Source organism: Sapajus apella, unplaced genomic scaffold (assembly GCF_009761245.1).
Source record: "Sapajus apella isolate SASKATOON/1434 unplaced genomic scaffold, GSC_monkey_1.0 scaffold81, whole genome shotgun sequence".
NCBI classification, from domain to species: Eukaryota; Metazoa; Chordata; class Mammalia; order Primates; family Cebidae; genus Sapajus; species Sapajus apella.
In genome coordinates, this window is record NW_022437021.1 from 4,397,055 (window position 1) to 4,420,572 (window position 23,518).

The 23,518-nt window shown below is 39.7% G+C and overlaps 1 protein-coding gene across 5 annotated transcripts in view; it reads left to right on the forward strand.

The window, feature by feature from the left end:
• The window catches only part of CDK6 (cyclin dependent kinase 6), a 233,131-nt gene that overhangs the window by 154,307 nt on the left and 55,306 nt on the right, over nucleotides 1-23,518 (forward strand). For all 5 annotated transcript variants that reach the window (XM_032253043.1, XM_032253046.1, XM_032253045.1 and 2 more), the window contains one exon: nucleotides 6,079-6,188. In XM_032253043.1, coding sequence (XP_032108934.1) covers nucleotides 6,079-6,188 — 110 coding nt within the window. The remainder of the gene's footprint in view (nucleotides 1-6,078; nucleotides 6,189-23,518) is intronic.

Sequence of the window (23,518 nt, forward strand, 5' to 3'; positions counted from 1 at the left end):
ATCATGCTGAAAAAGTCCTTCACATCCCAAGGTCCTCTGCTGTTTTCCTGTAGTACCTTTTTCTAATTCTGTTCCATACATTTAGCTGTTCCATGAAATTTTTTAAAATTTTATCCATAGGAAATGTTTAAAGAAATTTTATCTACATAAAGCAGAAATCAAACTTACTGTCTTCCAAATTAATGGCCATTTGTCTTACTTTCATTAAAAATTTTTTTTTTGGAGACAGGGTCTCCCTGTGTTGGCCAAGTTGAACTAAACTCTTGGGCTCAAGTGATCTCATTGTAGCCTCCTGAGTAGATGGGTCTAAAGGCACTGGCCACCCCACAAGGCTTTCTTTCAGTTATCAAAGTACCTTTTTTTTTTTTGTACTAAGCTGAAATTTGGCCACCTATAAGAATGTTAAGCCCCATAAATATATCAGTCTCTTTCTGGACATTATTTTGTTTTCGTGATCTGTTAGCACCTACTATTTCATTTACTACTTAACATGCCTTGGAGTATGTTTTGATATTAAGAGAAAATTCTCCTTATTCCTATTTCTCAAACTATTTATGGCTCTTCTTAAGCATTGTTCTAACAAAGCCTCTTTATTGTCAAAGTTAAATTTCTCCCCAAAATCATGGGACTGTCCTGAATTTTTATGTTAATACAGGATGACTGTTACCATTATAATATGGCCTTTTCCCATCTTAGCCATGTCTGTATCACCATTTCTTTATTTTATTTTATGTTCTTCAACAACAGTATATCATTTTCCTAATAGGGATTTTGTAAATTACTTTTAATTCCTCAATGTTTTACATTTTTTTGTTACTAGTATGAATGGGCTTCTTTTTCCATTTTATTTTGTGACTGAATTACTATGAATTGTGTATTTATATTATGTCATGTGTCTACCATCATCTAAATTTTTATGATTTTAGTAATATTTTTGTTACTATAAATTTTATTTGCCAAAAACATAAGGCCAATGAGCACAAGGCAGAAACTTTTAGAAGGACAGAGAGATACTGGGGGAAGGAAAACAGAAACTCAGTTCTCTTTTAGAGTTTGACAAATTATAGACAAATGTAAGTAAGGATTTATATAAGACAAACTCTTATCAGGAAATAACTTTAAAGAGAGTACTTCCATTACACTCTCAGAACAAAAACCAAGTCTATACATTATTGTAAAGAAAACAACAGTAAATCCTACCAAGTAGAAATTGTACAAATTACAGTCTCTGGTTGTAATTCAGTAGAAGTAGAAATTCAACTGTTCAAAGATAGTCATAAATAACCTATATGGACATTTTAAAACACTTTTCTAAACGATTTATTCCTCATAGTAGTGTACTCTTGGATTAAAGAGAAAATTAAAGATAAATTACATAGTATTTAAAGACGAGCAAAAATGAGAAAAGTTCATCTACAAATATGTAGTTAGCATTTTATCATTAAAATTGAAATGAGCTAAAGTTTAACGTAAAAAAAAAACAAAGGAAAACAGAAATTAAGAGAAAATTTTAAAACATAGAAATAGAAATCAACAAATTATACAATAAAATAAAACAAGAATCCTCCCAAAATGGAAATAAAATTGTGCCCATTTTTTAAATAAATAATATGGCTAAACTTCTGACAAACCTGATAGATATAAAGAGAAAACAAAAATTTACAACATTAAGGAAAAGAAAATCAGTATAACTAAGAAAACAGATGAAATTAAAATCATTATAAGAAATACTATGTTCAAGTCATTGCATGTTTAAATCTAGATTAGGGATGCTCATAGGAAAATCCTTTATCATTACCAAAATTTGCTCAAAAAGAATTTGAAAACTGAACAGAGTAATTACCAAGAAGAAATTCAAAAGACTGTTAAGACACACTGCTAACAAAGATCCAAACCGTTCTATGAGCAAGATTGTTTAACTCTCAAGGAACTGATTATTATTCTGTTATTTGTACTATTGCAGAATATAGTAAAGATTGGAAGCTTGAATATCTCTGATATCAAAACATGAAAAATTAACACAAAAAGGAAAACTACAGATCAGTGTCATTTATGAATATGTTAATTCCTAAATAGATAGTAGCAAATAGAATTTCAGAGTGTCTTAAAAGAATGATACTCAACAATCAGAAATTATTTATTCCAAGAAAGCAAGGATGCTATAATATTGGGAAATCTGTTAATGTAATTAATATATCATTAATAAAATAAAGGTGAATGATCTTATGGTCATTATTAATAGACATTTTAGAAAGCATTTGATGAAAATTCATTCTACATTTTGAGTGGTAACTGAATTTTAAAAGGAATAGAAGGGAATTTCCCAAACATATCAGTATTGTTATTATTTTGACTGTCTAAACATTTATTTGATGATCGTAATCCATATAGCTGACTAAAGTATTGAAAATGAAGACAGTCAGCCCTACTAAAGTTTCTTTAGGATGGATAATCAATCAGAAACCACAGTTTCTTGCTGGGCACAGTGGCTCACGCCTGTAATCCCAGCATTTGGGGAGACCGAGGTGGGCGGATCACTTGAAATCAGGACTTCCTGACCAGCCTAGCCAACATGGTGAAACCCTGTCTCTACAAAAAATACAAAAATATTAGCCAAGTGTGGTGGCATGTGCCTGTAGTCTTAGCTACCTGGGAGGCTGAGACATGAGAATCGCTTAAGCCCAGGAGTCGGAGGTTGCAGTGAGCCAGATCGCACCATTGCACTCCAGTCTGGGCAACAGAGCAAGACCCAATCTGAAAAGAAAAAATAAAGAAATAAATCACAGTTTCCTTAAAACAGTTTAAAATAAGCCTGTATTCTGATTAAACTTTTCTTCTTATGATGCTAGACTTTATTTTGAATTGTTTGAATTGAGATGGAAAGATAAGTGTGTGCCCTCATGATGTCTGTGTATTTCTGTGAACCACTCAAGTGGAACCTTATGAACAGTTTGCACCTGCAGTTTTGTTTACAGTATGTCAGGAAAGCAAAGAAGTATTTTTCCAGCTAGAAATATTAATAAAGCAGAAACAAGTCATATAACTAAAAACTAGAGCCCAGTATTGGACACTTTCTTAGCAAAAACAGTACCTTCTCTTTTGGGAATGACTGGTCATTTAATTTTGCCCAATTATCTTTCTAGGAATGATTGCCTTAAAAGAATTAGATAGGTGTTAAACCCTTATTGTTGTATTTACAATACTGTGGTAGGCATTTACAGATATAAACATAGATTAAGGCAGGGCCATGTCCTCAGGAACAAACTATATTATGAGCTTTGTTACAAGGTATGATTTTCAGATAGCAGCAAGTTCAGGGTGGTGCTGGCATCTAGGCTAGACCTTGTAGGATAGGTGAAATTTACACATGTGGAGAGGAGACAGAAGAGTTTCCCAGACTAGGAAAATGATATAAACAAAAGCATGGAGATAGGAGCAATAGGATATGTTCGCATAATCTAGTGGTATTCAAACCTAGCCAAGGGTGAGGGTTACTTGAAGAACTTAAAAAAAAATAAAAGAAGAAGAAAGGGTTGGTGCAGTGGCTCATGCCCGTAATCCTAACACTTCGGGAAGCCAAGGCATGAGGATTGCCTGAGCGCAGGAGTTTGAGACCAGCCTGGGCAGCACGGTGAAACCTCATCTCTACCAAAATACAAAAGAAATTAGCTGAGTGTGGTGGTATGTACATGTAGTCCCAGCTACTCAGGAGGCTGAGGCAAGAGAATTGCCTGAACCCAGGAGGCAGAGGTTGCGGTAAGCCGAGATCGCGCCACTGCAGTCCACCCTGGGCGACAGAGGGAGACTCTGTCTCTAAAAAAAAAAAGAAGAAGAAGAAGAAAGATGAAAGAAACAAAAGAGGAAAACTCCAACCCAAAAAGCTCAATCCACAGAGAATCTAATTCAGTGGCACAAGATAAGACCTATACACCTAAGTTTTCTAAAAGCCCTGTGAGGATTCTGATGAACAGGCAGGCTTAAGAACCAGTGGGGCAGTATAGATGTGACTGGTAATAAAGACTATGGAAGTTCTATGAGAGGTGTTACATTGATGGAAAGTACTGTGGGAGGTGATGCATTGATAGAAAGATGTGTTGGGGGCAAATGATAACTCAAGTAACGTTTTGGTATTACCAGTTTTGTGTTGTTTTTTATTTCACATCATAACCACCCCTCCATTAGATATCAACCGGTATTACTTAAACAAAACTTGACCCATGCATGAATTCAAAGCAAAATAAGTTAGATGGGATAAAAAGGGGGAACTTGTCAAGAATCTTGTTTTAATTTGATGTTGCCATATAATCACCTCAAAACTTCAAACAGTTATTTTATTATCACTCATAATATTGTCAGCTGTCCAGATTCAGCTGGCAGTTCTGCTCTGTGTGACATTGGCTGGGACTGCAGTTATTTGGGAGATCAGTTGGCTTGAATGTCCAGGATGGCTCATTTGCAGGCTTTCAGCTGAGAGCTCAACTAGAGCTGTCAACTAGGGCGTCATCTTCATGGGCTTCTCACAGCATGACAGCTGGTTTCCAAGAGGTAGCATCTCAAGAGAAAAGGCCTAGGCTCAGGCTTCTTATGAGGTAACATTGGTAGTCTCAGACATTACTTCTACAATATTCTATAGGTCAAGCAATCACTAAGGCCAACTCAGATTCAATGGGAGGCGAATGAACTCCATCCCTTGATACGAGGAACAGTATATGCAAATAAGGAGAGAAGGAAATTGATGGCAGCTGCCATTTTTGGAGACTTGCTGCTGCAATCTTATCATACCAAGTAATACAGCATCAAATATATATATAGCAGAATTTCAGAAAATTTAGATAGATATCCATAATAATACAATTAGATGAAACAACAAAGATAAAAGGGATCTGAATATTATAAAATTCTAATATAATAGATTTATATTCTGAATTCCTTATCTGACAATAAAGAATACACCTTTTAGGTATCCATAGACTATCTGCCCCTTCCCCCACAAAAGGAATCACCTGAACCCCCGCTGTGTACTCAAATCTGCAGCCTTAACATGATATGCTTTTTTCAGCCCTCAACCTGGCAGAAAAAATTACAGTTGTGTTTGTTTCATCTATTACTATACACTGCTCTGTATTAAATGAGGTTCTTGTCTTTTTGGAATCCATTCCTCTGGCTGGCTTTTTCACACATGATATGAACAATTGGGTTACACATTCTCAAATTCTTCCCCATTTTTTAGTTGTTTTCTGAAAAGAGCGGCATGGAGAGGGGTTTTACTTTGCTTCCCCAAGCTGCCATGGTAAAAGCAGTTTTGACTTGTCCTGGGTGTTCTGTAGACTTCAGGGTCACCATCCAGCAGCCCTGGCACCATCTTCATATATATATATATGTATATGTGTGTGTGTGTGTGTGTGTATGCGCGCGCACGCGTGTGTGTGTGTATATATATATATAGAGAGAGAGAGAGAGAGAGAGCTTTTGGGGTACAAGTGGTTTTGGGTTACATGGATGAATTGTATAGTGATGAAGTCTGAGATTTTAGTGCTCTTGTCACCCAAGTAGTGTATATTTTACCCAATGTATCGTTTTTTCTTTTTCACCCCTTTCTCTAACCGCCCCCACTTTCGGAGTCTCCAAAATCCGAAGTCTATTATACCTCTCTGTATGGCATCATCTTCTAATTTGCCAATAATGCTGACCTAGGGATTGAGCTGTAATTGTTGCCATCATCTGTTTTCCATGTATTATTTTTTAAACGGCCTGAAGGGGTATAAAAAAAAAAAAAACCAAAAAACCGTTTCTAAGTTTAAAAAAAATGTTTTTGAGGCTTTGCTTTCTGAAACTCTTGTTAGTATGCCTTCCTAGTTAGACATAGAGTCGGAGGTGGGAACCCAGTTTGTGGGGATGATGTAATTTCCTGGCCTCTCAGTGATGAGTCCTATTTACTTATTGCTTCTATTGCAGTGTCCTTATATGATTTATAGGAGTTCTTTCTGAACTAGTTCTTGTCATTAAACCAGGTTTTGTGAGGAGTCTAAGCCAACAGCCGTCTTCGTCAGTAACACTCAGATCCGCTTGCCATTGCAGGTCGTCACGCTGTGGTACAGAGCGCCCGAAGTCTTGCTCCAGTCCAGCTACGCCACCCCCGTGGATCTCTGGAGTGTTGGCTGCATATTTGCAGAAATGTTTCGTAGAAAGTAAGAAATACGTTTTGTTCACTCTGCTTTCCTTGAAAAGAGACTGTGGATCTTTGTGAGTTTAAATGGCAGCATGGCATTTCTGTCATTAGGGGGTCATGATGGCCAGATCCATCTGCCGCAGGCTGACACTTGCAAGCCTGTCTTGAAATAGCCTTCTCAGTGCTTACAGTGTTGTTTTATATGACTGTAGCTTGCAGCTTTTGGAAACTCTGCCTGGGAAGCAACACCTCACTGTTCTTATAATTTACATTGTTTTATTGGTGATGATAGGACATGGTGAACATAACACATATTTTGGCATTTTTCTAGTGAAGAAATATCCTCAAAGTGGACTTTATTCATAGAAGGAGAACCAAGTCTGTTAATTATATGAAAATTTTTGAATGGAATTTTGATGGTGAGAATAGTTGAAACAATACTTAGGCTGAAAAAGAATAAGCAAGGGGGATGTCAGTGCCACTGCAGAGCACTTAAAATGCTGCCATGTACAGGAGAGATTAGACATATTCAGGGACTATAGAGGACAGAAACAGGACCAAGGATACAGAAATTACAAAAAGAAAGATTTTTGTTAAAAGGGGTAGAAATCTAATGATTAGACAGTTATCTGAAAAGTAGATTGTTGTTTGTGAAAATATTGAGTTCTCATTGTGTGTCTAAGAAGAGGCTGGACCTCCACACATTGGAGATGTTTCAGTAGCATTTATAGGGTTGGTGGGTAGGCTAGACGCCTTCCAGATTCCCTCTGAGAGAGCATGTGATTCATTTGTTGGATTTTCAGGTCACAAGAGATTGCCAAATAACATAATAAAGATTTGCCAGGAAAATAATCCATACCTGGATACTAAGTTCAGCCTAATCAAAATTAAACCTAATTATAATCTAATCTCCTTTTCTTTTCTATTTTTATTTTGGTGGGAAAATGTGAGTTAGATGAGTTAAGAAACAATATATTCCCATTGGACATATTATGTTTAAAATGTAGCTCCATAGTAGCTCACAAGGAAAAGAAGTGGTCAGCCATTGTTTGCTTGTTTGGTTGGTTTTAACCAAAGTTTTGTGCATGTAATAAATTTTTGGAACTATTGCTAGTACTCAGTAAATTAATCTGTGGCTCATAGGATGCGAGAGCATGGCAAGGAGATCAGAGTGTACAGATGTTTAATGCAGCCCTACCGTATGCCAAGTATAGTGTCAAACCTCTTCCTTTATGCTGCCTTTCTTAGTCTTACCAATAAGAGGAAACTGAGATGAAGTGGTACACTTATTTGTCTAACATTAGACAGCTGAGAAGTAGCAGGGGTATGAGTCCAAAGGAAGTCTTGCAAGTTCTAATCCAGCATTGATTTTTTTTCCCAAGGAGGGGAGGGAAAAAGTAATCTTGAATTTAGCTACAGTGTTTGCCAAACAGCCAAATTAGTGATTTTGAAAGTTTGCTCCCTGGACCAGGAACCTCAGCATCACCAGGCAGCTTGTTGGAAATGCAAATTCTCAGGCCCCTCCCCAGACCTATCAGTTCAGAAGTCTTGGGCTGGGATCCAGCAATCTGTGTTTTAACACGTCTTCCGATCCTAATACAGCTTCCAGGATAAGAACCCCTGGGTTGAATGACAGTCACCAGGGATGGGCAGTCTTTAAAAGTACGGCTCCCAGGCCTCTCCCTTGAGATTCTGATTCATTACTGGGCTGGGGCCAGGAATTCTTGTTTTTAAAAGTACCTTCAGCAATTCTTTTTATCCAACAAGTGTGGAAGACATGGGTTAAAGGCTTATAGTTAGAACTGAGAATAATTTACTGTCAATAGAGCAGAGTAGGAGTTTGGACAGTCACTCTACTTCATCCCAGGAATAACTCTGCGCAGTCAAGAGTTGATAGAGAAATGCTTATTGGAATTATATTTATGTGTCTAGAATAGTCCCAACTGTAAAGACAGAGTCCTTCAGCAATTACAGACTTGGATACTAGTCATGATTGATGATAAAAGTCCATTTTTTTAAGATGTTAAAAGAAAGATAAAATTTGAGATATATAGAATTAAGTATTCACGACTAAGAAATTTGCGGTATGTTTAAATATAGGCTGTCTCCACTTGTGGAACAATTTTATTTTAAAGCTTTAAAAGCGTTTTCCACTGAAGTGATAAGTGGTCATTGGATTCCAAGCCTAGCTTGCAGAATCCTCTATGACCTGGAACATATACAAAACACCCATTGTGCTATTTCATTAAAACATTTTTTTCTGTGGGAAAATTTGTTCTATGTTCCAATCCAAGACTAGAATACTCCTCTCTCCATCTCAGCATTGGGACTGAGAAGTGGGACTCAAATATTGGACACACATCCCTCCTAGGGTGGGTACCCTGTCTCCTTGGTATTTCCTGTAATACCCCCCGATATCTGAATGTGGCATGCTTCTTACTTATGCCAGAAAAGTTCTGGGTCCATCCCCATCTGACCTGGTTCTGACTTAATTACTTCTGATTCACTATTGACCCAGTAAGACTTCACAAGCCATAGATTCTTAAAGCAGACTCATTCATTGCTTTAGGCTAATCCTAAATCAGGGAATCCTGGCATGTGACCACTCTGGTTACCCACTTGATGCTAAGGCAGTAGTTACAATTTTTGTCATTTCTTTATCACCTGCATTGTTTTTGCCATATTCTTATGACATTGGTACTATTATTTACTCAGGGTTTTTCTACTACTCTGTAGCAGTTTACTTTTTTTTTAGCCTCATCCTAAAGTACAGTCATTTGTTGCTTAACAACAGGATTACATTCTGGGAAATGGATTGTTAGGTGATTTCGTCATTTTGCAAACATCGTAGTGTGTACTTACACAAAGCAAGATAATATAGCCTACTATACACCTAGGTTGTATGGTATAGCCTATGGCTCTTAGGCTGCCAATCTGTATGACATATTACTGTACTGACTACTGTAGGCAGTTGTAACAATGGTATTTGTATCTCTAAACATAGAAAAGATACAGTAGAAATATGGTATAAAAGCTAAAAAATGGTATACCTATATAGAACACTTAACATGAATAAGGCTTGCAGGACTGGAAGTTGCTCTGGGTGAGTCAGTGAGTGAGTGGTGAGTGAATTGAAGGCCGAGGACATTACTGTACACTACTGTAGACTTTATCAACACTGTACACTTAGTCTACAACAGATTTATCTAAAAGTATTTTTCTTCAATAATGAATTAACCTTGGCTTACTGTAACACTTTTACTTTATAAACTTTTTCAATTTTTTGGCCGAGTGTGGTGGCTTACTCCTGTAATCCCAGCACTTTGGGATCTGAGACAGGTGGATTGCTTCAACTCAAGAGTTGAAGACCAGCCTGGGTAACATGGCAAAACCCCATCTCCACCAAAAAGACAAAAATTACCCAGGCATGGTAGTACATGCTGAGTTGGGAGGATTGCTTGAGCCTGGAAGGCAGGAGTTGCAGTGCGCTGAAATTACACCACGGCACTCCAGCCTGGACAACAGAAAGAGACCCTGTTTCAAAAAAAAAAAAAACTTTAAAAAAATTTTAAATGTTTTATTCTTTTGTAATAACACATGTTAAAATGCAAGCATGCCTGATGCAGTGACTCACTGTAATCACAACACTTTGGAAAACTAAGGCAGGAGGATCACTTGAGCTTAGACGTTCAAGACCAGCCAGGGAAACTTTGTGAGACCCCTCCCCCATCTCTACAAAAAATAAAAATAAAAAATCAGCTGAGCATGGTGGCACACATCTTTTGTGCTAGCTCCTCAAGAGGCTGAGGTGAGAGAATCACCAGAGCGCAGGAGTTCAAGGTTGAGCTAGGATCATGTCACTACACCCTAGCCTAGATGACCCTCTCAAAAGAAAACTAAAACAATAAACACAAACGCATTGTACATCTATATAAAATATTTTCTTTATATCCTCATTCCATAAGCTTTTTTATTTTTATTATTTTTTTTTACTTTTTATACTTTTTTGGTAAGAGCCATGACAAACACGCAGATTAGCCCAGACCCACACAGGATGGGGATGGTCAGTATCACTGTCTTGCCTCTCGACTTCTTGTCCCATTGGGAGGTCTTCAGGGGCAATAACACACCTGGAGACGTCATCCCCTATGATAACAATGCCTTCTCCTAGAATACCTCACGAAGGACCTGGCTGAGACCGTTGTACAGTTAACTCTCTTTTTATAAATAGTACACTCTAAAATAATGATAAAAGTATAATATAGTTAATACATAAACCAGTAACATAGTCTTGTATTAGCAGATGTTATGTACTGTATACAGTTATATGTGCTATACTTTAATATGACTGGCAATGTAATAGGTTTATTTACACCATCATCACCACAAACGTGTGTGGTAATGTGCTGCACAACAATAACATTAAAATGGCTATGACGTCACTAGGAGATAGGAATCATTCCCCTTCATTATAATCTTTGAGGACCACCCTCACATATGCAGTTAATTCATTGTTGACCAAAACGTTATTATGAGGGTCATGGCTATATGTAAAAATCAGAGATTTGACCAGTTATTTATTTGTCTGATACACATTAGAATAAATTTATAACCATTAAAATTGTTGAGAAAGTTAATGCATTTTTACTCCCTAAATCATCTCACATGTCACCAATAGTATATGTCACAAGTTGGAAACCCTATAACAGGTGTTCCTTTCAATCTACAAATAACTTATTGAGTGGCTGCTGTATGCCAGGCACACTTCTAGAGGGATGACTTAAATCCTAGTAGAGAAAAGATGCATTACCTGCACAATTAGTTAATTAGTTGGAGCTGGGATAAATGCTGGGAAGAAGTGTAGGGTACTGTGAGTGGGTATAATGACAAGTCTGTTTTTGGAGAGGGAAGATTTCTCAGTGGAAGGCCAGAAGCTGGGATTAGCCTTCTTTAGAGGTCACATCCTAGTTGTTTATTTAAAATCTTTGAGGAATAATCATTTATGCATCAACCTGGCTCTCCATCCTCCATAACCTAGAGAAAAGAAAAGAAGCAAAGGGAGTTACCGTTTGTCATGTGACAGGCCCATGCAGGGGCAGAGCGGGGCCGGGGGGCGGGGGGGGGGGGGGGGGGGCTTCATGTGCATTATCTGCTTAAACCCCTATTCTGAAGGCTTCTCTCCAGAGCTTACAAATAAGAACTAGAGCCTTCCACAAGGAGAGTGAGTAACTTGCCCATGAGCATACAATAATGAAATGGCAGAGCCAAGCCCCCAGGTCTTTCTGACTCCATCAACCTTTGATTTTTTTCTGCTCTGCTGAGCTTCTACTGTTGCTGTTGTTTGACCTACTAGGCCTTTTATTTTATTTATTTTTTGTTTTCGAGATGGCATCTCGCTGTGTCACCCAGGCTGGAGTGCAGTGGCGCAATCCTGGCTCACTGCAGCCTCCGCCTCCTGGGTTCAAGGAATTCTTCTGCCTCAGCCTCCTGAGTAACTGGGACTACAGGTATGCACCACCACGCCCACATAATTTTTTAGTAGAAAAATATTTTTTAGTATTTTCAGTAGAGACGGGGTTTCACCATCTTGGCCATACTGGTCTTGAACTCCTGACCTCATGATCCACCCACCTCAGCCTCCCAAAGTGCTGGGATTACAGGTGTGAGCCACCATATCCAGCTTAGGCTGGATATGGTGGCTCACATATTTTTTTCTGGAATGTTTTGTGTAGTTATGATTTAGCAGCAATGATTTTAGAGTCATCAAGAAGCAAATTACACATTTATTTAATAGCTTTGACAAAGAATCTCTCCTGTATTGGAAAGGTTGGCCAGTTCTCTGTCATATTATTAAGAGGTGCTTGTCTTTTATTCAAAAATGAAATACCTAGGAAATCATAAATTCAATAGAGTCTTAGAGCAGATTTTTGACAAAGAGCCAGAGAGTTTACATATCATCTGTCACTGTTATCTGGGCTTAATAATTACCCATGCTGGCCCACAGAAGCATTCTACAAAGCGGGTAACAGCTACGTTTTTTATCTTTCTGCTTTAATTTTTCATCCAGAGTAACCCATCCTTACACCACATTGAATTGTATTTTAATACTAAAAAAAAAAAAAAAAACCATTGTTATAAATTTGGTTAGTCACCAACTAGTTATCTTAAACGATGAGCCTGGACGGATGGATGGTTGGATGGATGGATGTGATAGATTGATTTTTAACTATACAGCAAAATAAATTCACAACATTAACTCCCCAGGTATCTATTGGTTGCCTTTTGATCCTAGTCAGAACTGTTGTCTGTAGTTTGAAAGTTGTGGGGTTTCCTAGGCTACAGCAAAGTCACATCAAATGCACATTTAGAAAATAAAACATGTGGCCAGGTGTGGTGGTTCACGCCTGTAATCCCAGCACCTTGGGAGGCTGAGGCAGGAGAATTACGAGGTCAGGAGATTGAGACTATCCTGGCTAACATGGTGAAACCCCATCTCTACTAAAAAATTAGGCTGGCATGGTGATGCACGCCTGTAGCCCCACCTACTCAAGAGGCTGAAGCAGGAGAATAGCTTGAATCCGGGAGGTGAAGGTTGCAGTGAGCTGAGATCGGGCCACTGCACTCCAGCCTGGGCAACAGAGCAAGACTCAGTCTCAAAAAGAAAAAAAAGAAAAGAAAACATGATTCTTTGAATATGAAGATTGTGGTAAGCAGATAGTAATTCTTAGAAGTTCTGAGTTGCCAGCTCTGCCAATCCTTAGCAAAGAAATGCCAAATGCTACCAAGAAGAATGTAACAAATACAGTCACTGTTTGAAGGAAACAAACAAGGCTTCATGACTGGTCATATTGCCTCTGTCTGGTGGCCTATCTAGGCTTGTCGTCACTGATTTCTATGAATTAAACACCAGTAGCTGAGAAACTAACAGTGAAACTGTCCTTTGTGGTTCAGTGGTCAGTGAGCAAATGTCTTTAAAATGTCAGAGTGCCTTGCCAATTTTCCCATTGGTTACTGTGTTGGTGCCTCCCCATATTTGAGCACCCTCCCTGGTGAACTCCAGGAAAAGAGGTCTCACAAGCTGACCTGAACACTGAGGCATCAGAAGGCACACCCTAGCCTATGAGAAGAAACTCATCATTTCAAGTTAGGTCAAAATACGTGCGTGGAAACCAGGGCACTCTAGACTTTCAGATTTCTTACCTCTTATTGGATATTTTCCTAGACCCTTTTTTTTCTTCCTTTAAAGGACCAGCTAAATGGGAAGATCTCTTTAGAAAGAATTTTCATGAGCGGGAAACTGTCCAAGATGGTACCCAGGAAAAGGTCCAATCTTGGTTGAGTAATGCATACAAGGTAGTTCTAAGTAAGAGCAAATTAATACTTTTGTAATGTTATTAATATTGATTTTTTAAATTCTTAATGTGTATTTTAACATGAATTTGAAAACTCTATTTGTTTTCATGGCATATATTAACAAGCCACCCCCAGACCTGGCGTTTCCCTGTGGGGACATCTCTTGGCCCTCCACCTTCCCACTCCAGGGTCCCCCCTAGTCTCACATCCTGGGTCTGCCTGCTCTGTGGTCTTTACCACAAACCAGATTTTCTCTGCTTAGTCTTCTTCTAACCATCCTATCATATATCATATACCACTCTACCATTCTTCCCTCTTACTTCCCAAGCCATTGCGTCCCTCTTACTAACAACTACTGGTTTATTACTTTCTCCCATGTTCCCATCCCTGTTCTTAGCAGCTAGCACCTCCCCTCTCTCTGCTACTCCTTTCAAGTCTGCCTCTTGGACTCCTTGTCACATAGGAAGAAGTTCCTCTCTTTCTTGAACTTTTACTCACAATCTTCTTCTTCAAAGTAACTAAAACCAGGCCTTTTTTTGTAGGTGCTGTATCCCCTTAAGAAGGGAATTGCAGTGTTTTTAGCTGTCTGCTCCTTCGGGGCACAATTCTACCAAAGCCTCTCAACTTCTTTGCCATTCTCTTACGCTCCCATCTCCCCAGTCCTAATTGCATGACCTGGAGATTTTCAGGACCCATGATTTTTAAGCAGAGTCACTACAGAGTGAGAGTAAATGTCACTGATGGAAGTGTTTTGCACATACGTGGAGACAGAGCAGTTTGAGGATCTTGATTGGCTCAGCAGCTGCATCACTCAGCTTGCACTCTCCCTGTCCCTCAGCCTATACACAAGCATTTAGTGACCCCTGTGAGAATTCATGTTCTCTTCTCCATTCTCACTACACTGTACATTAGGGACTTCATCATCCAAACGTTCTACCACTGAAAAGAAAGCTCTACTTGGAGACAGAAATAAGAGCAACTAGAGCTCACACGCTTGTTCAGCACTTGCATCTAGGCTTTTGGTGGGCACGTTCCCTCTCCTCCAGCTCCCCTCCTTTGGTCTCAGACCCAGTTCCATGCTAGGATTCCCTTTTCTTCCCATCCCCACAGTCCTTAAGCCCCAACCTACACTCTCAACTCAACATACTGTCTCATCTCCAGTTAATTGAGTGAAGCCCTCAAAGTGAGCTCCTTTTTTCTTTCAATTCAAAAATCTTTGTTTATCTTCACCTTCTTCTTCCTTCCCTCCAGTTTCTGAGGATGCATTCTCCCTACTTATAAGGCAAATCCCTCAACCCTTGCTCTTGTTCCTACCCTGCTTCTGGGTTCTGACTTCATCCATCATCCCTTTCTGACTTGCCTCTAAAGAGTCAAATTATGCCCTCATCTCTCCATTCTAGAAAAGATTCTCACTCTCCTTTGTATTCCCCTGGTCTTTCTCTTTCCCTTCATGCCCAAACTTCTTGAAAGAATAGAGTCTGCACATGTAGCCTCCACTTCTTCATCACTTGCTCATTTCTTCATCCCTTCCAATCATAAAAATAATAGATAACATTTATTGTGCACTTACTGTAAGCCAAGTTCTGTACAGTTCACCCTTGAACAACATAGGTTTGAACTGCACAGGTCCTCCTATATACAGATGTTTTTCAGTAAAAGATACACCAAGTGTGCCTGCCTCTCCTATCTCCCTTTCCATCTCCTCCACCTCTTTTGCCTCTGCCACCCATGAGACAGCAGGACCAACCCCTCTTCCCCTTTACCCTCAGCCTACTCAATATGAAGATGAAGAAGATGAAGACCCTTACGATGATCCACTTCCACTTAGTGAATAATAAATATGTTTTCTCATTCTTATGATTTTCTTAATAACATTTTCTTTTCTCTGGCTTACTTTATTGTAAGAATACAAGGTATAATGCATATAACATACCAAATATGTGTTAACCAGCTGTTTGGTATTCATACGGTTTCCAGTCAATAGTAGGCTATTTATAGTTAAGTTTTAGGGGAGTCAAAAGTTATACATGGACTTTTGACTGCACAGGGGGTCAGCACCCTTAACCCCAGTGTTGTTCAAGGGTCAGCTATATTTGGTAACTTTTACTGAAAAGTACCTGTATGTAAATGGACCTGTGCAGTTCAAACCTATGTTGTTCAAGGGTGAGCTGTACAGAGCTTGGCTTACAGTAAGTGCACAATAAATGTTATCTATTTTTATAATTGGAAGGGATGAAGAAATGAGCAGTTTCATTTAAATCTCAGAATAACCTTATAAGGGGTACTGTTGTCATCCCCATTTTACAGGTAAGAAAACTGAGGCCCAAGAAGAGGCTTTGACCAGGGTTATTTGACTTCAGAGCTCTCCAGACACTTAGGCTGCTGTGTCAGAGGTTGATGGTGATCTCCTCATCGTCGCATCCATGGGCCTCCTCTCCATCCCTATCTCACTTGATGTCTGCAGCGTTTCAATCTTGTGGCCACTCAATCCCTGAAAGCCCCCCTGTCCTCACTGTTGGTGAAAAGCACACCTTATGGGTGCCTCTGCTCATATCCCCTTCCCTGGCTCTTCGTCTCCCTTCTCCCAAACGTAGGTGTTTACAAAGAGTTCTATCTAGATGAGATGCAGGTGACCCTCAGATGGGCCCTAGGGCCGCACTGCAGTTTCCTAATGGACTGACTCTTCCATCAACCACCTCACAGATACCCTTTCTTTCCTGAATCCATCGAACCAGCTTCTCTTACCTTCCCTGTTTCTGTTCATGGAACCCTTACCCCACAGACCCCCAGCTAGGTCCTCAGAGTCACCATGGAGTCATGTTCATCCTTCTGTATCCAGGTCCTGTGGATTTTGTCTCATGGGGCCCCTCCGATCTGGCCCATTTCCATCACGGCCTGCATCTCCCTAATTGAGGCTGTCTTTTAACAGTCACCCAGTAACCTACCAGTCTGTCTCCCTGTTTCTTGCCCATTCATGTGTTTATGATGAATTAATATTCTTATTATCACCCTTTTCAAAACCTCGCTAAGACTGCCATAGGATCTAAGACTTTTTTAAAGAAGGCTCCAACTCTGTTCTGGCCATAGCTTATATTATTCTCCAAGATGTCACTATTAGTCAAAGAGACCTACCTTTTGGCCTCAAAACATGCCTCAAGGTTTTCCTCCTTAGAACCCTTGCCCTTTTCTTGTCCTGGGTACCCAGTGGCCTCTGTCATCTTTCAAAGGTAAACCTAGAAACTGCTTCTTTAGCGAAGAGGCCTGAAGCACTGTCTCCCACCCCAGTAGCCGCATCGCATTCTGTCTGCACCTGTGTCGGAACGCTTTCCTGCACCACTATCTTTCCATGCACACAAGTTGTCCACCACAGCCACAGCAATGATGTAATGCAGAGCACAGTGTTCTTTCTTAGGAACCAGACATCTAAGAATGGGTTCCAGCCTTGCCCCTACAGCTCTGTGACTGAAGGTAAACCATCAACCTCTGGAGCTTAGCATCTTTATCTGTAAAATGGAGAGGCTGAAATACCACATCCATGGAATTCAAACTGTGCTTCAGAGAACGTAGATCCCCCTCCTATGCATGGTCCAGGGAGTTCTCAGCCCTTCTTGCTCCCATACTCAGCAAGAGTATCTTGCTTTCATCTCTTCTCTCTATTGGGCTTCTGAGATTTAAAAGGGTTCTAAAACACTGGCATGGATGGTGATCAAGATTCACTCCAACTCTGATATTCTTTGCTTCCAGAAAAAAACATATCCTGGTCATTTCTGGAATTCTTACTATGTCTAATATGGCTGATGTTCATACAGAAGTATAAAATGTGAATATTGTATTTCCTGTACTCCCCTCCAAACTCCCAAAGATATTCCCCTGGATATACTTCCAGTCCTTCCTTATTAAGAATTCAAGAGAGAGAGAGAGGGAAGGTGAGTGTGTGTGTGTGTGTGTGTGTGTGTGTGTGTGTGAAACAGGGTGTGAGGAAAGAGTGTGTGTGTGCGTGTGTGTGTGAAAGGGTGTGAGGAAAGAGAGAGAGTGTGTGAGAATGTGTGAGTGAAAAGGGGGGTGAGGAGAGAGAGAGAGAGAGAGAGAGAGAGAGAGTGTGTGTGTGTGTGTGTGTGTGTGTGTGTCTACAGAGCTTATTACACAAACTCATTACTCTTCTAACCTTGAAATCTTGGTATACATTATTCAATTTAATCCTCCCTTGTGACTTGTCCCAGGACCCCACATCTGGTCACTGGTGGAGCTTAAGCTCAAAGCTGTATAAACTATAGCAGCTACACTGAACTATAACAAGCTACACTGGAAAATTAGGCAGGCACAAGATAGAGGGTAGCAATAAAACAACTGTTGGGGGGGGTGGGTGTGTGTGTGTGTGTGTTTGCGACATGCCTATTTCTCTACCCTGCTGTTCCTTTTTTTGAACATTTGCATTGGCATGTGGAATATCTATAAAAGTATAAACCAGCTCTGCCTGGAAGAAATGTAATGTGAGCCACAAATACATTTTTGAATTTTCTAATAGCCACTCTTAAAGAGGTAAAAAGAAACAAGTCAAATTACTTTTAATAATATATTTTATTTAACACAGTACATCTAAAATATTATCATTTCAATATGTAATGAATATAAATATATGGATGAATGAGATATTTTTACATTCTTTTTTTTTCCCATTTATTTTATTGCATTTTAGGTTTTGGGGTACATGTGAAGAACATGCAAAATTGTTGCATAGGAACACACGTGGCAGTGTGATTTGCTGCCTTCCTCCCCATCACCTACATCTGGCATTTCTCCCCTTGCTATCTCTCCCCAGCTTCCCACCCCCCACCGTCCCTCCCCTATTTCCCCCCAACTGACCCCAGTGTGTAGTGCTCCCCTCCCTGTGTCCATGTGTTCTCATTGTTCAACACCCGCCTATGAGTGAGAACATGCGGTGTTTGATCTTCTGCTCTTCTGTCAGTTTGCTGAGAATGATGGTTTCCAGGTTCATCCATGTCCCTACAAAGGACCCAAACTCATCGTTTTTGATGGCTGCATAATATTCCATGGTGTATATGTGCCACATTTTCCCTATCCAGTCTATCGTCGATGGGCATTTGGGTTGGTTCCAGGTCTTTGCTATTGTAAACAGTGCTGCAATGAACATTCGTGTACACGTGTCCTTATAGTAGAACGATTTGTAATCTTTTGGATATATACCCAGTAATGGGATTGCTGGGTCAAATGGAATTTCTATTTCTAGGTACTTGAGGAATCGCCACACTGTCTTCCACAATGGTTGAACTAATTTACACTCCCACCAACAGTGTAAAAGTGTTCCTATTTCTCCACATCCTCTCCAGCATCTGTTGTCTCCAGATTTTTTAATGATCGCCATTCTAACTGGCGTGAGATGGTATCTCAATGTAGTTTTGATTTGCATTTCTCTGATGACCAGTGATGATGAGCATTTTTTCATATGTTTGTTGGCCTCACGTATGTCTTCTTTTGTAAAGTGTCTGTTCATATCCTTTGCCCACTTTTGAATGGGCTTGTTAGTCTTTTTCTTGTAAATCTGCTTTAGTTCTTTGTAAATTTTGGATATCAGTCCTTTGTCAGATGGGTAAACTGCAAAAATTTTTTCCCAATCTGTTGGTTGCCGATTCACTCTAATGATTGTTTCTTTTGCTGTGCAGAAGCTGTGGAGTTTGATTAGGTCCCATTTGTCTATTCTGGCTTTTGTTGTCAATGCTTTTGGTGTTTTGGTCATGAAGTCCTTGCCTACACCTACGTCCTGAATGGTTTTGCCTAGATTTTCTTCTAGGGTTTTTATGGTGTTAGGTCTTATGTTTAAGTCTTTAATCCATCTGGAGTTAATTTTAGTGTAAGGTGTCAGGAAGGGGTCCAGTTTCTGCTTTCTGCACATGGCTAGCCAGCTTTCCCAATGCCATTTATTGAACAGGGAATCCTTTCCCCATTGCTTGTTTTTGTCTGGTTTGTCAAAGATCAGATGGTTGTAGATATGTTGTGTTGCCTCCGAGACCTCTGTTCTGTTCCATTGGTCTATATCTCTGTTTTGGTACCAGTACCATGCTGTTTTGATTACTGTAGCCTTGTAGTATAGTTTGAAGTCTGGTAGTGTGATGTCCCCCGCTTTGTTCTTTTTGCTTAGAATTGACTTGGCTATGCGGGCTTTCTTTTGATCCCATATGAAGTTTAAGGTGGTTTTTTCCAGTTCTGCAAAGAAGGTCATTGGTAGCTTGATGGGGATAGCATTGAATCTGTAAATTACTTTGGGCAGTATGGCCATTTTCACGATATTGATTCTTCCTAACCATGAACATGGAATGTTTCTTCATCTGTTTGTGTCCTCTCTTATTTCGTTGAGCAGTGGCTTGTAGTTCTCCTTGAAGAGGTCCTTTACATTCCTTGTTAGTTGTATTCCTAGGTATTTTATTCTCTTTGTGGCAATTGTGAATGGAAGTTTGTTCTTGATTTGGCTCTCTTTAAGTCTGTTATTGGTGTATAGGAATGCATGTGATTTTTGCACATTGATTTTGTATCCTGAGACTTTGCTGAACTTGCTTATCAGTTTCAGGAGGTTTGGGGCTGAGACGATGGGGTCTTCTAGATATACAATCATGTCGTCTGCAAATAGAGACAATTTGACTTCCTCCTTTCCTATTTGAATGCCCTTTATTTCATTTTCTTGCCTGATTGCTCTGGCTAGAACTTCTAATACTATATTGAATAGCAGTGGTGAGAGCGGGCATCCTTGTCTGGTGCCACATTTCAAGGGGAATGCTTCCAGTTTTTGCCCATTCAGTATGATGTTGGCTGTTGGTTTGTCATAAATAGCTTTTATTATTTTGAGATACGTTCCATCAATACCTAGCTTATTGAGTGTTTTTAGCATAAAGGGCTGTTGAATTTTGTCAAAGGCCTTCTCTGCATCAATTGAGATAATCATGTGGTTTTTGTCTTTGGTTCTGCTTATGTGGTGAATTACGTTTATAGACTTGCGTATGTTGAACCAGCCTTGCATCCCCGGGTTGAAGCCTACTTGATCATGGTGGATAAGCTTTTTGATGTGCTGTTGCAATCGGCTTGTCAGTATTTTATTGAAGATTTTTGCATCTATGTTCATCATGGATATTGGCCTGTAGTTTTCTTTTCTTGTTGAGTCTCTGCCGGGTTTTGGAATCAGGATGATGTTGGTGTCATAAAATGATTTGGGAAGAATTCCCTCTTTTTGTATTGTTTGGAATAGTTTCAGAAGAAATGGTACCAGCTCCTCTTTGTATGTCTGGTAGAATTCAGCTGTGAACCCATCTGGACCTGGGCTTTTTTTGGGTGGTAAGCTCTTAATTGCTGCCTCAACTTCAGACCTTGTTATGGGTCTGTTCAGGGTTTCGGCTTCTTCCTGGTTTAGGCTTGGCAGGAGGCAAGTGTCCAGGAATTTATCCATTTCTTCCAGGTTTATTACTTTGTGTGCATAGAGTTGTTTGTAATAATCTCTGATGATGGTTTGAACTTCTGTGGAATCTGTGGTGATATCCCCTTTATCGTTTTTTATTGCATCAATTTGGTTATTCTCTCTTTTCTTTTTTATTAATCTGGCTAGTGGTCTGTCTATTTTGTTGATCTTTTCAAAAAACCAGCTCCTGGATTTATTGATTTTTTGAAGGGTTTTTTGTGTCTCTATCTCCTTCAGTTCTGCTCTGATCTTAGCTATTTCTTGTCTTCTACTAGACTTTGAGTTTTTTTTATCTTGCTCCTCTAGCTCTTTCAGTTTTGACGATAGGGTGTCAATTTTTGATCTCTCCTTGCTTCTCATGTGGGCACTTATTGCTATATATTTTCCTCTAGAGACTGCTTTAAATGTGTCCCAGAGATTCTGGTATGTTGTGTCTTCATTTTCGTTGGTTTCAAAGAACATCTTTATTTCTGCCATCATTTCATTGTTTATCCAGTCAACATTCAAGAGCAAGTTGTTCAGTTTCCATGAAGCTGTGCGGTTCTGAGTTAGTTTTTGAATTCTGAGTTCTAACTTGATTGCACTGTGGTCTGAGAGACTGTTATGATTTCCGTTCTTTTGCATTTGCTGAGGAGTGATTTACTCCCAATTATGTGGTCAATTTTAGAGTAGGTGTGATGTGGTGCTGAGAAGAATGTATATTCTGTGGATTTGGGGTGGAGAGTTCTGTAAATGTATATTAGGTTTGCTTGGTCCAGGTCTGAGTTCAAGTCCTGGATATCCTTGTTAATTTTCTGTCTGGTTGATCTGTCTAATGTTGACAATGGGGTGTTAAAGTCTCCCATTATTATTGGTGTGGGAGTCTATGTCTCTTTGTAAGTCATTAAGAACTTGCCTTATGTATCTGGGTGCTCCTGTATTGGGTGCATATATATTTAGGATCGTTAGCTCTTCTTGTTGCATTGATCCTTTTACCATTATGTAATGTCCCTCTTTGTCTCTTATGATCTTTGTTGCTTTAAAGTCTAATTTATCAGAGATGAGAATTGCAACTCCTGCTTTTTTTTGCTCTCCATTTGCTTGGTAAATCTTCCTCCATCCCTTTATTTTGAGCCTTTGTGTATCCTTGCATGTGAGATGGGTTTCCTGGATACAGCACACCGATGGGTTTTGTCTTTTTATCCAATTTGCCGGTCTGTGTCTTTTGATTGGGGCATTTAGTCCATTTACATTTAGGGTTAATATTGTTATATGTGAATTTGATACTGCCATTTTGGTGCTAGCTGGCTGTTTTGCCCTTTAGTTGAGCTGTTCCTTTATATGTGTAGAGCCTCTTTCAGGAGCTCTTGTAGAGCTGGCCTGGTGGTGACGAAATCTCTGAGTACTTGCATGTTCCCAAAGGATTTTATTTTTCCTTCACTTATGAAGCTTACTTTGGCTGGATAGGAGATTCTGGGTTGAAAGTTCTTTTCTTTAAGGATGTTGAATATTGGCCCCCATTCTCTTCTGGCTTGTAGGGTTTCTGCTGAGAGGTCTGCTGTGAGTCTGATGGGCTTCCCTTTATGGGTAACCTGACCTTTCTCTCTGGCTGCCCTTAGTATTTTCTCCTTCATTTCGACCCTGGTGAATCTGACGATTATGTGCCTTGGGGTTGCTCTTCTTTATGAATATCTTTGTGCTGTTCTCTGTATTTCCTGGACTTGAATGTTTGCCTGCCTTGCTAGGTTGGGGAAGTTTTCCTGGATAATATCCTGAAGAGTATTTTCCAGCTTGGATTCATTCTCTTCGTTGCATTCGGGTACGCCTATCAAACGTAGATTAGGTCTTTTCACATAGTCCCACATTTCTTGGAGACTTTGTTCATTCCTTTTTACCCTTTTTTCTCCAGTCTTGCCTTCCCGTTTTATTTCATTGAGTTGATCTTCGACCTCTGATATCCTTACTTCTGCTTGGTCCATTCGGCTGTTGATACTTGTGCATGCTTCACGAAGTTCTCGTGTTGCGTTTTTCAGCTCCATCAATTCACTTATATTCCTTTCTATTTTGTCCATTCTTGTTAGCATTTCGTCAAATCTTTTTTCAAGGTTCTTAGTTTCTTTGCATTTGGTTAGAACATGTTCTTTAAGTTCACAGAAGTTTCTTACCACCCACCTTCTGAAGTCTGATTCTGTCATTTCATCACACTCGTTCTCCATCCAACCTTGTTCCCTTGCTGGCGAGGAGTTGTGATCCCTTTTAGGAGGAGAGGTGTTCTGGTTTCGGGTGTTTTCATCCTTTTTGCGCTGGTTTCTTCCCATCTTTAAGGATTTATCCACCTGTCAACTTTGTAGTTGCTGGCTTTCAGATTGGGTCTCAAATCTTTCAGATTGATGTTCTGTTTGTTGATGATGAGGTTATTTCTGTTTCTTGGTTTTCCTTCTGACAGTCTGGCGCCCCTGCTGTAGGTCTGCTGAGGTTCACTCCAGGCCCTGCTTGCCTAGGGTTCACCTGCAGCAGCTGCTGAACAGCAAGGGTTGTTACCAGTTTTCTTCTGC